The 17,288-nt window shown below is 39.1% G+C and overlaps 1 protein-coding gene across 1 annotated transcript; it reads left to right on the top strand.

Moving 5' to 3' along the window:
- Positions 1 to 236: 236 nt before the first annotated feature.
- Positions 237 to 8,562, top strand: LOC143853035 (potassium transporter 5-like). The gene is made up of 8 exons (XM_077362737.1): positions 237 to 525; positions 1,521 to 1,746; positions 1,839 to 2,087; positions 3,496 to 3,546; positions 5,840 to 6,100; positions 6,254 to 6,421; positions 6,510 to 6,764; positions 7,411 to 8,562. Exons 1-8 carry the CDS (start codon positions 445 to 447, stop codon positions 8,361 to 8,363), a joined length of 2,244 nt encoding a protein of 747 aa, XP_077218852.1. The 5' UTR covers positions 237 to 444; the 3' UTR covers positions 8,364 to 8,562.
- The last annotated feature ends 8,726 nt before the right edge of the window (positions 8,563 to 17,288 follow it).

The raw sequence follows: 17,288 nt of genomic DNA, 5'->3' as shown, positions 1-17,288 counted from the left end.
TATCTTTAACTTTCCCATTGACTGGCACGTGCACTGATAATGTTCTAAATAAACCAAAAGAAGTGTTTCTTGTGTTTCAAGTTTAATTCAAATAGACTCAACGCGTTCTAGCAGTTTAATAGACTAAAATTATTCCACTGAGATTTGATGTGTAGGCTTCTTGTTTTGGTAGCATGTACCCTATAATACTCCACTTCTATTCTCGTCAGACCAGCCCTTTTGTCTCCATTCACGAGGTGGCTGCGAAATGTCTTTTGCAATGGACGCTAGCAATTCCCGATGTTTAAAGAGCTGTTCAAGGAGAAATGTGTAAAAGAAAAGAAAATTCGTCCCTTCTATTCCCTTTTATTATAAAATACGGGAGAGGAGGAGGAGGAAGACGTGTTTTTCATATTCCAAACTAGTCTGACTTTCTCTTTCTTTTCACGTTTTACCTCTGTCGATATGAAGAAGGAAATTGCCGGCGAGATAGAGGCACCTCCAGTGAAGGAATCAAATGAGAGTAGAGCTTCCCTGCGACCAAAGGTTTTTTCTTCTTCTCTTTCTTCTGTCAATATGTTTGATTTTTCTGTATTTTTTATTGAGTTGGGAGACGGGTTTATGAAACAGTTTTGTCTTTATCTGAGAGTGACCAGTGGACTTGAATATTGTCCCTACAATTTTCAATTAACCACCACTTCTTTATCAATCCTAAAACCCTGAACCCTACCTTAATTTCTTCTTAAATACTTGTTTTTCTTCTTCTACGTTTCGTGGACGTACATTTCTTTCTCCTCTCCCTCTATTCTCCACATTTGCTTATACTTTTCCCAGAGGTCATATATTTTCCAGGTTTCCCTACCGCTGGGACCATGATTTCAAATTTCGGACCGGACCTAGCCGAAATTCGGTAAAGACGGGCGAAATGTCGGTTTTTTGGGCCGAAATTCAGGTTTTATGTGTTCTTTCTCTTTTGCTACTTGGGTTCTATTCATCATCTCCTTATCTTTATTTGGGTTTACTCTGTTAGGGGTGATTTTTAGTCTTTCATTTTTCCTTAGTTTTAGGTCGAATTTTATAGATTTTAAGATTTCGATTTTATGCTTTGATGGGGTTTCCTTTTTGTAGATTAGGGTGTTAGAAAGCAATGTGGAACCCATTTCCATTTTTTTTGCAGGTTAGGATTTCAGAAACGGGTTTTTGCAGATGAGGTTTCCTTGAAAAGTTGAATTTGGGAAAAAACGGGTGACCCGGCGCAGCCCACCCGTTTGCCAGGTCTATTTGGAATGATCCCACTGTTAAAATCACCCGCCATAGTTATTTGACTCCTGGGGACAATATTTCTGTTTAAGAAATACCTAAACTATAAACCGTAAACTAAACCAAAAGAATAATAGAGAAGAGTGATAAGACAGAAGAAAACAAGGAATAATACAGCAGTTAGGAGTTAGTAAAATCATCTGTTTAAGTTTTTTTTTCATTATCATATTCCTTGTTTTCATCTGTTAAGTGATACACGACGTCTTTGGATTTTTTTACAGCAACTAGGCTGGGGAACCATCTTGCAACTCGCCTTTCAGAGCATCGGAGTCGTCTATGGAGACATTGGCACTTCTCCTCTTTATACCTACCCATGCATCTTCCCCAACGGAATCAAACACAGCGATGATATCTTGGGTGCGCTATCATTGATATTCTACACCATCACCTTGATCCCGGTTGTAAAATATGTGTTGATCATCCTGGAGGCAAATGACAATGGCGAAGGTAAGAATAAGAAATCTTTCATGGAAATTTACTGTTTTTTTTTTCATTTCATATTGTTGTAATGTTAAGTCATACGTTGTAATAATTTGTAGGGGGGACATTTGCTTTATATTCACGGATATGCCGTTACGCCAAGGTGGGACTGCTACCGAGCCACCAAGCTGAAGATAGAGATGTGTCGAATTTCCGGTTAGAACTTCCAAATGGCCGCCTCCGTCGAGCTTCGCGATTGAAATCCGCACTGGAAAGTAGTCAATTTACAAAGTACTTTCTGTTGTTTGTGACCATGCTTGGTACTTCCATGGTCATCGGTGATGGAGTTCTCACTCCCTGCATCTCAGGTTTGGTTAAAGATTGAGGTTTAGATGCCAATATATATTCCTCTTTCTACTCTTCATTAGATATAATCAAGAACTAGTGGGATGATGCACGGGGGAGGAAAACAATTATGCCTGAACATTAAATAATCGATATAATAATGGACATAGCTCATCCAAATAATAAAGCAATATTACAAACTAAACAGTTCAAGTACCATTAAAAAAAGATACTTCAAGTGCTCTCTCCAACCGTGAACCCTTGGTGGGGCCATAACACTTGCCCAAAAAAATCATCTCCCTAACTCTCCAAACAGTAGAGGCTTTTACTTATTCGATTGGAGGGTTAGGATTATCCGATGGAGATCACTACTCTCCCTCTCTTTCCTTTTTTAGCACACACCCTTGGTGGGACCTACAATGAATTGTGTAGATCTTTGAAGGTGGATACAATAAAAACTATAATTTATTTAAAAAAAAAATCACTTGAGCCCACTTGGTTTGAAGATCCAAACCGTTCATTTCTTCGGCCCCAACGTAAATAGGCCTCGCCCATAAAATCATCTCCGTAGGATGATCCAAACGCTCCAATTAGATCTACATATTGAAGAGATAGGATCGTCGTAAGGAGATAATTTTTGGGGAGAGGCCTATTTACATTGGGGCTCATCAAATGAACGGTTTGGGTCTTTACACCGAGTGGGCTAAAGTGATTTAAATTTTTTTTTTTTTTTTTTTTACTTTTTATTGTATCCACCTTTGAAGATCCAAACCGTTCATTTGTTAAGCCTCAACGCAAATAGGTTGTGCCCCTAAAATCATCTCCATTGATCCTAACCCTCCAATCTAAAATGATGACGCCTCTAATAAAAACTTCTACATTGTGGAGAGTTAGGATCATCTTAGGGAGATGATTTTTTGGGCAAGGCCTGTGTATGCTAGGTCGCTACAAATGAACGGTTTGGATCTTTGAATAAAGTGACCACAAGTGATTTTTTTTTTGAAAAATAGACTCTTTATGGTGTGCACTTTCTTCCAAGACCTCAAGTGTTCATAGTTGGGCCCCACTAAGGATTCATGTTCAAATAGAGAGGGGAGAGAGTGTTGTGAGAGAATGGGTAGGGTCCACCTTGTTCAAAGATCTAAACAATAAAGTTTTTGGGCCCCATCAAGGTTGAGAGAGAGAGAGGACGGTTGGAGGTGGAGTGGGGTATCACTGCCCTAAAATAAACTAGTCCTCGAATTCTTATATTTTTAGTCAATTACATGTTTTTCTTTGATTGCATGTAGCTTTGTTATGATAATTATTGTTGTTATTATATTGTAGGCAAGCTACTATATATACTATTGTTTATTGTAAATGTTTTGATCATTGTCAAAACTCATGGGTTTTATCTCTCTTCTAACTAGTTGATTTGAACTTTTTGCATAGTTTTATCTGCAGTTAGTGGGATAAAGGAAGCTACAAGTACCATGAGTGAAGGTAATCTTCTTTACCCATGTTCCTCTTTTCAGTTGTCATTTCTCATGTATTTTGTGGTAACTTTAAAACCAAAGAAACCTCTCACATTTCGAAATTTAAGAAAACTTACGTTTTTTTTAGGTTAGTTACTAATGAATCTTATCTTTAAAATGAATTCCAATTAGTCACAGAAAATAATGATTTTGTCAAAAAGTATAATTTCTGAAGAGAACTAAGCTAAGGATAAAAACAAATATCCCGCACATTCAAGACACACAAAAGATATCGCATTCTATGCAAAGTGATGATTGTTGCTAAATTGGTCAAAGTAAGAAAATAATGGAGGCCATTTAGAGCCCATTTATATACTTTCCACCACTCATCCATTCAAATCCAAAACCTAAATTTTCAGCAGATTTTAGTGTAGGAGAAGAAAGCTTTGTAGACGTGTAAGGCTTTGTATGGTTATCGGCGTTTAAAACCCTACAAAACCCTTCTTCTCGTCAATTTTGGAGAGTTTCAGAGCTTTGAAGGGTTTGGCTTTGTGAGGTTACATGGGGTTAAAACCCTACAAAAACCTTGTGACTTGTGAGAGAGAAAGGCGTGAGATTGTAGGCGAGAGAGAGAGAGAGAGAGAGAGAGAGAGACGGTGGATGTGGGCTTTAACAACTGGCTAAATAGTGACAGGGGGTGAATTTATCCTAGAAGGTGTGAATTTATCACCACCTAAAAGAAATAACACCACACATTTAACAAGGAAATTTTCATTGTTTGGACGCTTCGATTTGTCCAAAGGAGGAGATTGTACGTGATGCTGCCCAGGAATTAGATGGTTTTGATCATTCAATGTGTTTTGACACCACACGCTCTTCAAGGAAAAGATAGTAGTAAATAGTAATTTGTATTCATTCCGGTGTTTTTTTTTGTGGGAAATGTTATAAGACTCCTTACTTTGTTAAAAGTATGGTATGGCCCGCACCATAGGATGATCAAAACAGTCCATTAGATGGGCCACGGCCTAAATAGGTTGTGCTCAAAAATCATTTCCATAGGTTGATCCTAACCCTCCCATCTGTAGAGGGACTTCATGTTAGAGGGTTGATCCTAACCCTCCATGGATCGGAGGGTTAGGATCAACCTATGGAAATAATTTTTGGGGCACAACCTATTTGGGCGCTGGCCCATCTAATGGACGGTTTGGATCATCCTATGGTGCGGGCCATACCGTACTTTAAATAATGTGAGGAGTGCGATCATCAAAATAGAGCAGTGCTAATAACATTTCCCTCTTTTTTCCCTTGAATTTGATACTTTTCTAGTACTCTTAGCGCGAGTAAGATCTATAATGCGTATATACGATTTGTCTTTGTAGGAAATTGTGGTATTTTAATTATTTTGTCTGTTGAGGGAATGATTTGGTTAGACATGTCACCAACAAAAAATTAGGAGCCTTTTAGAATGTCGCTATTTGGTGAATAAGCATAGTTCCTTTTGCTTGCGATGCACATTAATGGGTCTTTTCCTTTGAGTGGACATACATTAATGGGATTCTTCTAGCTCAATTTGGTTAAATAAGCCTAGTTACTTTATCTTTTGGGTTGGTAAGCTGGGGTTGGAAAGACCCCCACCAGATCATTAATAAAAATGAAAATTACAAACGAGCGAAAACTTCATGCATATCTTAATTTAGATACAAGCTCAAAGAGGGGAGGAGGCCAGGAATATATAGAAAAAAGAGGGATGTTTCTCCTTTGATCGCACAATCTGATTTGGAGAGGAAATCAGACCACAGAATTTGATTCTCTACAAATATGAGATATCTCCCAATTGTCAAATTCCTTGAGGTATTTAGAAGAGTGGGTCTCTTCCTCCATGGGCATTTAAAATGGCCTTTAATGACGTTAACAGCAGTTAATGAGTCTGGTTCTACTTGCAGCTCCCTAATATTTTCAGGATTGCAAGCTTGATGTCATAGTGAACAGCCTTTAGCTCAAGTTCGTGGATTGCTTTGGGCTTTACATTGATCGAGAAGGCTCCCTGGATTTCACCATTAGAATCGCGAAGAATTCCTCCAATTGATGGGCGATCCCCCTCTAAAGAGGCATCAGTATTCAATTTTGACACCCCTGGCTTTGGTTTTGTCCATACACATTCCTTGGCTCGGTATAATGGGGGTGAATGAGCAGCCAAGATTTGAGGCCTAGTTACTTTATCTTGTGATGCACATGAGGGCCTTCTCTTATACACAAGTATAATCATTCCTCTTCATTAGAATTTACTAACTTTTTCATTATTGTTATTATCTTTATTCCAGGCAGGATTGTCTTGGCATCGATTGTCATCTTGGTCTTCTTGTTCTTAGTTCAGAGATTCGGAACCGATAAAGTTGGATCTACATTCGCCCCTATCCTCATTGTGTGGTTTTTCTTTATTGGTGGTACTGGCATCTACAATTTTGCCAAATATGACCCCTCGGTAATCAAGGCCATCAACCCCAAATATATAGTTGATTATTTCAAGAGGAACAAGAAAGAGGCATGGATTTCTCTTGGCGGTGTCATCCTTTCGATAACAGGTCAGCCATACTAGATAGATTATGACCTCTATTTCCTTATTTTAATTTCATTAGATTGTCATCCCTACCTGAAACCATACTAGATAGGTAAAATCTGATATACATGAATATTTGTGCCTTTATCTATGTTCTTATAAAGAACGGATTGTGCAGGAGCCGAAGCAATGTTTGCCGATCTTGGGCACTTCTCAGTTCGTTCCATACAAATAAGCATGTGTTCCATGGTATACCCATCAATCATTTTAGCGTATTTAGGTCAATCATCATACCTTCGTAAACACAAAGTCAATGTCGGAGATACCTTCTATAAGTCCATTCCAGGTGAAGGAAGGAACCTTATCTTTCTCGATTGTATGAATTGGTAGCACCCCCCAAAAAGCGCTCAACTTTTTACTATTTGTGTATGCAGGCCGTATGTATTGGCCAACATTTGTGGCTGCAGTCTTGGCAGCGATTATTGGTAGCCAGGCCATGATCTCCGCCACCTTCTCCATCATTCAACAGTCCCTTTCCGTCGGATGCTTCCCTAGAGTAAAGATCATCCACACATCGAGTAAGTATCCGGGGCAGGTATATATACCCGAGGTGAATTACCTACTCATGTTAGCATGTGTCACAGTCACTGCTGGATTCAAGACCACCCAAAGTATTGGCAATGCATATGGTAATATGTTGTTTCCCTGTATTCCTTTCATATTTGAATGCTTAAGTAGGTCTCACCGTAGACTGATTTGAACAATTCATATGATAGTCCTTGATTTGGATCCCCTAAGGCCCAAAAATCATGCCGATGATATATATTTTTAGCTGTTGAATTTGAACTGTTGGCTATATATAGTTTTTGAGAGTTCATGTTCAACAACAAAAATACACATTATTTGATGATACAATTGGATGATTAATTTGATTTTTGTGCCATAAGTAATCTGAAGCAAGGCCAATCAAATAAATGGTTTTGACCAACCAAAGTTGAGACCTAGGGCTAGGGGTGCTAGTGGGTCGGGTAAGGTTGAGCTTTTGCTAGAAAATGAATTTGAATCAACCTGATCCTCACCCGGTTTATGGTAAAATCTCGATCCAAATTCAACCTGAGTTCCTTCCCTAGAAGTGAGACCCTGTGCTCCATAATTGGCATCGCTCCCTATTGAAGCATCCCTCTTTTTTTTTTTTTTCTTTATTGGTATAGCATCCCTCTTACACCGTGATAAATTTAGGAGACACATATTCTAACACACTATATTTTTTCTTTGCTAATCCTATTACAGCATATGATAACATCTCGTAGTAATTAATCATTCTCTAATGCACAGGGATTGCGGTGGTTTTCGTGATGACTCTAACATCGTCATTGTTGGTACTGATCATGGTCATGATATGGAAGACCCACATTCTACTTGTACTCTCATATGTTCTAGTGATTGGTTCTGTTGAGCTCATCTACCTAAGCTCTGTCCTCTACAAATTCGACCAAGGTGGGTATCTTCCTATGGCTTTTGTTGCATTTCTTATGACTATCATGTTCGTATGGAACTATGTATATCGTAAGAAATACACGTATGAATTGGAAAACAAAGTATCTATTGAAAAGCTCGAAGAGATGGCATCCAACTCAAACATATGCCGCATACCGGGGATCGCCTTCTTCTATTCAGAGTTAGTGCAAGGAATTCCGCCTATCTTCAAGCAGTATGTGGATACTGTGCCAGCTCTACACTCCGTCCTCGTCTTTGTCTCTATCAATTCACTTCCTATAAGCAAAGTTCCAGTAGAGGAGAGATTCCTCTTCCGTCGTATTGGGGCACGTGGGCTCGCTGTCTTTCTTTGTACTGTGAGGTATGGATACACGGGCCATCGAAATGAGAGAGAATCTTTTGAGAGGATGCTGGTAGAGAAGTTGAAATTTTTTGTAAAAGATGAATTTTTGTTACAATCATCGGTTAGTGGTTATATTGGAGAGGCCTCAAGGAAAGATGAAAGGACAGGAAATGTGTCATCAGAAATTACAAACGAGATTCTGAAGGAAGGGGAGAACAGAGAGGTGATAGAGAGAGAGATGGAATTTGTGGAAAGGGAGTTTGAGGCTGATGTAGTTCATCTCATAGGGGAGAATGAGGTTGTAGCAAAAAAAGGCTCTCATTTGGCGAAAAGGGTATTGATAGACCATGTTTACAACTTCATTAAGAGGAACTCGAGGCGGAGTAATGAGGTGTTTGGTGTTCCCCACAGGCGTTTGCTTAAGGTGGGTGTGACTTACGAGCTGTAGATCAAAGAAAGATGTGAATAAAACAAGGGACACGATATCAGCTGCAGTGAACCGGCTTGTCTTTTGAAGTCTTCCAATTATCTTGTGCTTTAGTGGTTGTATGGAAAATTCTTAAATGGGTTTCTATGCCCAAAACTGTCTAAAACCTTGGCTTATGCTATGCTATAGAAGAAAACCTTACTTTTTTTTTTTGGTTGTATTTCTTCATCAATAGAATAAGGGAGATGATATTTTCACCCCTCTTCAGTACGCATTCGCCCTCCCTTATAACGTGAACAGTGGGCAACTTTTTGACGTCAAATCACTTTAAAAGGCGGCCAATGCGTACAGCAGAGGGAGGGGTGAAAATATCATCTCCCTAGAGTAAAACCTTACTTTTGTTGCGAATTTATTATTATTTTGTTTAAAATCTCCACTTGTGATGATCCGTTCTTGTGTCGGTTTTGTAATACTTCCATGAATCGGCAACCCGTTTTTTTTTAAATTCATACCACTCTATGGAACAACTAGAGTTTAGGTAGGTTGTTGAATATGCTAGGGTCGGGAGTCATCTCCGCATGGTGGGCCCCATCGAAACATCGCACCTGGTCATGACCTTCGGATCTCCAATTGTCGAACATCATTCCGGTTCTATCCATGGATGGAACCCCAAAGATTCCCAAAATAAGGGTATATTTGTCATAGGAAATAAGGGCCCGTTTGGATACCTCAGATTTTGTATTTGGATTTGGAATTGAAATGAATAGATCTGCCAGCTCATGTTGAGGGCATGGTTTTAAATTTCGACCGAATTTCGGTGGGGATCGAAACCGAAATTTACCGAAATTTCATTTTTCGTCATTTCCGAAATTTCGATTAAATGCCATTATTTATTAAAAAAAAAGTGTTACAAAATTTTGGTCGAAATTTCGAACCAAATTACCAAATTTCGGACTGAAATTCGGATTTCACCGAAATTTCGGTTTTCAGTGGGGTCCGAAACGGTTACCGAAACTGAAATTTTAAACCATGGTTGAGGGAGACAGAGAGGGAAGGGGGTAATTCCTGCTGCAGGGGAGAGGTTGAGGAGCCAAGAGGGTGAAGGAAATTGCCAGATTTGTGGATTTCAAATTTCTTATTTTCACAGCTTATTTGGAAATCTATTTTTTTTCATTGTCAGTCGCTGAATTGGAAATTCAAGGATTTGATCGAGATCCAAATTTCAACGCAAAAGGGCTGCAAATGTGAGAATTCCAAATCAAAATCTTCTTAGCATCCCGTTTGGATGCCTCGTGCATTTGTATTTTGATTTGGATTTGAATTTTGGATACAAAACACATCAATCATCTTCATGATCATGTTTTAAGAGAGGGAGGGAGGGAGGGAGGGATGTCTTGCTACTGCCGGAGCAACGTCGAGGAGCAGCGATGGTGAAGGACGTTGCCACAAATATTGATTTCCAAATAATGTCTCGCAGAATAGATTTGAAAATCGGAATTGTTTGCACTGTTGTAGCTGATTTGGAAATCTAAGGATCTGATCCAGATTAAAATATCAACTAAATCCAAATCTAAATCTTGTTGGTATCCAAACGTGGCCTAAGTGTATTCCTGATTCAAGGTTTATTTGTCTCTGTCATTCTCAAGAAAGTGAGTTATTAGGAGGGCTGTAAGGAAAAAGCTTCTTGTCGCTCTCTTTAAAAAAAGGGTTTTGCTAAGGTACAAATATTTTGATAAAAATACACACATTCTTATAATTATCTATGAAAACATGTGCAAAATATCATTACCAAAGCGCCTTAACGGGTGCCCTTAGGGCTCTCGTTCGCAAAAACCCCTTTTCAAAAAATCATAGTAATGGGACTCTCCATAACGCTGATTGAGACTTTGTACATGCAAGACATTATGGTATTACTAGTAATGGGACCAACTGTGCCACTCACGGTTTCGAAATAACATTTAGAGGTACCTTATTAAAGTGGCCTTAGGCCTCTGTGATTGTCTTGAGAGATTTATTCAAGCATCTGAAGTTGTCTAAGCATATTTGATTTCATATCATACAAAAAAGTCCTGGGAGATTTGCATGATATGACAATGGTATATATATGTAAAGACACGTCACTGTTTCCTGTGTTAAAAATTGATGGTCACTGTGGAGTGTGGACAACTTAGCACTATTTCATGTGATTTGGAGCACCCTACATGACACAATGATCTAGACCATTCATATTATAGGCCCCATGACCGAGATGTGCCTTAAAATTGCATTAGGCAATTCAAATAGTCAGATCACGAACTTAAATATAGTCGTTATATAAGCTCTTCCTAAACATCTTTTTCTCTTACTAATGCCATTATTTATTATTTGAACATGCCCCGTCCAGCATGCCTTTTTTTTTAGTCCGGAATTTTGCACTGAGGTCCCGGGACGGACCTGATGATTTTACTAGAAAAATCTAAAGATCAAGGCCCAAACAGGCTTACAAAACAATGAGGACATGTACGTCTAAAGCTTGCTTAAATACAAGAAACATGACCAACCCTTCTGACGGAGACTAGGGATCCCCACACTATCACATCTCATTACTCCTTTTGTTGATTGGTCTGACTTTGGCATGCTTCATTTGCCAAAGCATCTGCAACTTGATTGCCCTCTCGATATTCATGAGAAATATAGAGGGTAAGCTCTTGCATTAGCCAGGAAATGTCTGACTAATAGTATTGAATGACCCAAGGAATTTGAGCTATATTTAGGACCATGTCTACTGGCACTTTGCTATCAGATTCAATCTGAAGTAGTTTTATATCTAAAGACTTAGCAAGTCTTAATCCATCTAAAAGGGCCCTACATTCTGCTTGCATATTGGATCCTTCACCATAAAAATGTGAGAATGCTACACACATCTTTGCTTTATCCTTTCTAATAATGCCCCCTCCGCCCGACTTTCCTGGATTACCTTTAGATGCTCCATCAACATTTAGCTTGAACCTTCCTATTTCTGGCCTCCTCCATTGAATTAGACTGATTTTATTATCTTTGTGATATTGGGGAGTAATGTCCAACCATCTTAGAACTTCACATTCAAACCTGTTATTGGGATGTAATGTAAATTTCTTACATGTGCTTGTGATCCATTCTTTGACTTTCCAAATAATGTAATTAGCACTCTTATCTTTTCCTTCCCGTCTCCTTTACACACCTTTCTTTTCATAGCTCCCATATAACATAGGAATGCTTCTCACAATAACTCCCATGTTCTTGTATCTCTTTTTTTTGCCATGTGAAACTATATCATGTGCCCCAGCATGCCTATTGAACTTATTATAGGAAAATATAACATTTGATCAGTAGATGTTTTTTACACTGTCATCCATACCAAACACCCACTCATCAAAAGAGGGTGCCGATCATATAAAATCTCCTATTAAATAAGTTAAAAATGAGACTTAATTTCGTTGTAGCTATTTAATTCCTCATATAAATTTTCTAGATGTAGACGTAAATTTCATTATAGCTAATGTCTTACCTTTGTGACCTAAACTATATTTATACTTTATAGGAACTAGTAAAAGATGCACGTCCAATAGCGACTTAAGTATTTTATTACATAATTTAGTAAAGTTGCCCCAAAAAAACAAAAATACTTGTTTCATGGGTACTATCATTGTTTCTTGTTTCACACACACACACACACACACACATATATATATATGAATAGGAAAACTTCTTAAATTATGTTGCACATTTATTGATTGATTTGAAGAATGTGCCTAAACTACACAAACAAGCCTTCAAAAGCAGAGCAACTAAGAAATAAGAAAGCATAAGAGAGGAAATAAGAAAACATCATTAAGCTGAATGTGGCAAATATTGGTACAATATCTATAAAGTAGTTCATACATAATCATATAGGATGTAGTGATACATACAGGTAATCATGGCTAGAGTCATGCTCTGAGTTTGAAATGTTTCTAAAGTCATTAAAGCTTTTACATGTGAAAGTTTACACGGAGGCAACCGATACATCCAGCGGAAGAATTATGTGAGGGCCTAACCTAAAATGTGAAGTGGGACGCAATGAGAATTCTGCAATTAGTTTTACCAGAGTTTGGTGGAAGATATGAGTTATGAGGAAATGCATATTGGATAAACATGTGGATTTGAACCTCTACAACTCCCCTCTTTTATTCGAGTAGAAAGAGCAATGCTCAACTGACGAAAGTTCGGATTCTGGACACTTCTGTAAACTTGTGGAGGCAAAATTTTAGACATCAATAAAATATTAAGCATACTAGGTCATATTGGCAATGAATTGTTCCGATGCCATTAAAAAGTTTAAGAGATTTCGTGACATTTTCAAACTTAAGATTGGGCATGTGAAAGACTTTTGAGCCTTAGGCATGAATCCTATCACAACGCTTAATAGTTAGGCTAAAGCTATCCTCTAACTAGACTAACTTGCTTTTGGGCATGGAATTCATAGATACACCATGGTTTTACTCTACAATGAAAGTTGTTTTAGGTATTGAATAATACTTGTAGGGAAGTGTTATCTCCGCCCCTTTTATTTACTTGGGACAATCAGCTGCAGTATATCTGTTGACTATTGAGGGGCTGTTGTACTGCACATGGGAAAGATTCAACAGACCTGATTGCCACATACATCTCAACTGGCTGTCCCATGTAAAGAAAAGGGGCGAATTTATCATTTCCCTACTTATATGATGAATATTAATATCAAATTTATCATTTCCCTACTTATATGAAGAATATTAATAATAGGTTGAGGTGATAAAAATAAACTTCATCTCCCCCTCTTTCAGTTCAAGCAAACTATTCTGTCATGCACATGGATTCCGCCCGCCACCCACCGATTCAAGTTGAACACAGATGCATCACTTTCAACAAATGATGCAGGGATTGGAGGCCTTATCAGGAACTTTAGTGGAGTTATCCTTGCTGACTTTTCAGTCGATGTCCCTTCTAGCACCATTCAAGATCTTGAACTGGAAGCCATTCTTCACAGAATTCACCTGGCAAAAGAGCTCCATCTCCCCAATATTTGGATCGAATCCGATTCCCTTTTGGCTGTTAATTCCATCAAAGGTCTCTTCAAAGGCCCCTGTAGAGAGAAACCTATGATAGCCACTGCAATTTCTACCCTCAATACCTTTTCTGCATGGACCATCACCCACATTTGGCGCGAAGAAAACAGAGGAGCAGATCTATTATCCAAATCTAATTGCCCGATCAAAGGAGCCTCTATACCGGTGGACACTCTTTTTCCCCTGAGCTCTTTAAAATTGCAGCTGATGACTTCTTGGGACTTCCCTATGATAGAATATGTAATGTGGGCTATTCTTGAGACCCTTCTTCTGGTTTGTATCATCTTGCTGTTTTTTTAGTATATATCTATCTGGTCGGTCTGCCTAACCCCAAATTACCGATAAAAAAACAATAAAAAAAAAATACCCCTAGCCCCAAATTACCGATAAAAAAAACAATTAAAAAAAAAAAACAGTTTATGGTGACAATGTATTTTTTGGATGTACAAAATGTAAATTTAGGAGAATGGTGTCTAATAATCTCATTCAAGATGAATAATAAAACTTGTACAGTAGTAATAATGGATCCCATTGCAATGGGATTGCCGAATATAGAATCCCCTACCATGGGATTTCTTTCTATATACAAGCTATTGTCTTTCTAATAAAGACACAATTAATATTGCACTATACAAATATAAAGAAAGAGCATTTGTGTCTTTCCAATAGAAGAGTCAATCTTCTAAATAAAGACACAAACGTTTCCTAGGACACAAACTTCCTAATACTCCCCCTCAAGTTGGCGTGTTAATGTCGTGAAGACCCAACTTGCGAATAAGATTTTGAAATTGAGCTTTCCCCAAGGCTTAGTAAATAGGTCGGCAAGTTGCTGAGAGGTTGGAAGGTAACGTGTGCAAATCATGCCTGACTGAATTTTCTCATGAACGAGATGACAATCGAGCTCTATGTGCTTCGTCCGCTCGTGAAAGACTGGATTTGCGGCTATGTGAAGGACAGCTTGATTGTCGCAAAATAGAGTTGCAGGATGCCGATGTGGCACACTTAAATCTCTTATAAGATATAAGAGCCAAGTGAGTTCACAGCTTGCGGAAGCCATAGCACGATATTTTGCCTCTGCAGACGAACGGGAAATCGTGTGTTGTTTCTTGGTCTTCCAAGAAACTGGGGAATTGCCAAGCATCATGCAATAGCCAGTGGTTGAACGGCGAGTCATTGGACACCTACCCCAATCAGAATCACAAAATCCCTTGAGTTCGAGAGTACTATTAGAAGGGAGGAGAAGACCTTGACCAGGAGACCCTTTCAAATATTGAAGGACACGCATTGTGGCCTCAAGGTGGGGCTTGCGAGGTTCATGCATGAACTGGCTTAGAATATTAATAGAGTAGACGATGTCTGGGCGAGTGATGGTGAGATAAATCAATCGGCCCACGAGACGTCGATAAATAGTGGGATCGCGAAGAGGCTCACCATCATCCGTAGTTAGTTTCAATGTCTGCTCCATCGGAAAATCAGCAGGTCGAGCACCAAGAAGACCCATGTCATCAAGTATTTCAAGAGTGTACTTGCATTGAGATATAGCTATACCAGACTGAGAGCGAGCTACTTTAATTCCCAAGAAATACTTGAGGGAACCTAGGTCTTCATGTGAAAATGACGGTGTAGGAAAGTCTTGAGGGAAGCAATATCATCATCATTATTGCCAGTGACAATAATGTCGTCAACATACACCAAAACGGCTGTGAAAGATGCACCATGGGAACGAGTGAATAAGGAATAATCAGCCTTTGACTGCGTATATCCCGCAGCGCGAACAACCGATGAGAACTTGGAAAACCAATTCCTTGATGCCCGTTTGAGCCCATAAATGGATTTTCGTAGACGACATACAAGCTTCTCCTCCTGTTGAGAGTAACCGGGTGGAAGAGTCATATAGACTTCTTCGTCGAGGTCGCCATGTAAAAAAGCATTATGTATTTCTAATTGATGAAGGGACCACTTACGAATGGAGGCAACATCAAGAAGGCATCTGACATTGATCAACTTTGCAACAGGAGCAAATGTTTCATGAAAATCAAGACCAGCAGTTTGGTTGTAGCCTTTAGCCACAAGACGGGCCTTGTATCTCTCAATGCTCCCATAAGAGCGATGCTTAATCTTGTAAACCCATTTGCAACTAATGGGTTTTTTATGTGGCGGCAAAGGCACAACGGTCCAGGTACCATTCTTGTCAAGTGCCTGAAGTTCAATGTCCATAGCATGACGTCAATTCGGATTCTGCACAGCTTGAGCAAACAAAGTAGGTTCCGAAACAGTAGAGATTGCTGCAACGAATGCACGATGAGCAGGAGAAAATCGCTCGTAAGAAATGAAATGAGATAAAGGAAAGCGAGTACCTTTGGTAGAATTTGGCAACAGAGACGAAGATGATGGGTAAGAGGACGTGGCAATGGAGCAATAATAATCGCGCAACCATGTAGAGGGTTGTCGAGGTCGTTTAGAAGTGCGAGTGACAGGTAAAACAGGGGTAGGTTCAAGGGAAGCGTCAGGTGGTACCATATGAGATGGAGATGCAGGAATGGTGGGTGTGACATCCATAGTGGTTGGAGGAACGCAATCAGAGCTGGAGGGTGATGACACAAGAGATGGCTCAAGTGAAGAGTAATCAGTTGCAAGCAAGGGTAATACGGGTATGGATGGGTTCAAAGATTTAGAAACGGATGAGGAAAAAGGGAAAACGTCTTCATGAAAGACTACATCATGACTCGAGAATATTTCTTGAGTATTGAGATCATATACACGATACGCTTTTTGACCATGAGGGTACCCACAAAGATGCACTTCCATGCACGGGGATCAAATTTATTACGATGGGGATTGGTATTAGTGGCAAAGCAAAGACAACCAAACACTCGCAAATGAGAGTAAGATGGTTGTTTGTGAAAAAGAACCTCATATGGCGTTTTTCCAAAGAGAAGAGGTGTGGGCATACGATTAATGAGATAAGTTGCGGTTAATACACATTCGCCCCAAAAAGTGATAGGCAATTTAGCTTGAAAACACAAGGCACGTGCAACTCCAAGAACATGATGGTGTTTACGTTCAACAACACCATTTTGTTGTGGTGTGGCAACGCAACTGCGTTGGTGTAGATTCCATTTTGTTCAAAAAATGATGACATAGAGAGAAATTCAGCACCATTATCAGATCTTATAGAACAAACTTTGCGATTAAATTGGGTTTGAACAAGAGCAAAAAAGGATTTCAAAAGAGATTGTGTTTCAGACTTGAATTTCATGAGATAAACCCACGTACATCGCGTAAAATCATCTACGATTGTTAAAAAATCTACTTCAAAGGATGATCCTAACCCTCCAATTTATGTAGGTTTAAAATTGACAGTACAAAAGAGTTTTTGGGCTCACCTTATCTACATTGGGGCCCAACAAATGCACGATTTGGATCACCCAAACAATGTGGGGCCGGCCACCAGATATAATCTCGTTTGATGGTTTTTTTTTGTTGAGTCTAAAATAGCCCCCAATAAAGTGAGACATGATACCAGGCCGACAATTTTGACCGAATGTTTTGCCGATTTATTATGGGAAGTGATATTTATGCCCCTTTTCAGCACCAGGGACACCCAGCGTCAGTGTATCAACGGCAAAAAAGGGGCTCATGTACTTTATGTCAGAAAAATTCAGAGGCTTTGATTGCACAGTACACTGGCAAATGGGTGTCCCTGGTGATAAAAGGGGCGTAAATATCATTTCCCTTTATTAATCGTAGTTAAAGAAGGGAGTGCCAACGAGGCGATCTAGCGTTCCTCTATTTAAAATAGTATAAATATAAGTTTCTAATAACTGAGAAATTCACGTGA

The sequence above is a fragment of the Tasmannia lanceolata genome, unplaced genomic scaffold (genome assembly GCF_043159265.1).
Source record: "Tasmannia lanceolata isolate RefF3 unplaced genomic scaffold, GAP_Taslan_0.1 ptg000019l, whole genome shotgun sequence".
Taxonomy (NCBI): Eukaryota; Viridiplantae; Streptophyta; class Magnoliopsida; order Canellales; family Winteraceae; genus Tasmannia; species Tasmannia lanceolata.
Note: the sequence above shows the minus strand (reverse complement) of the source record. Positions and strands in the feature narration are given on the sequence as shown.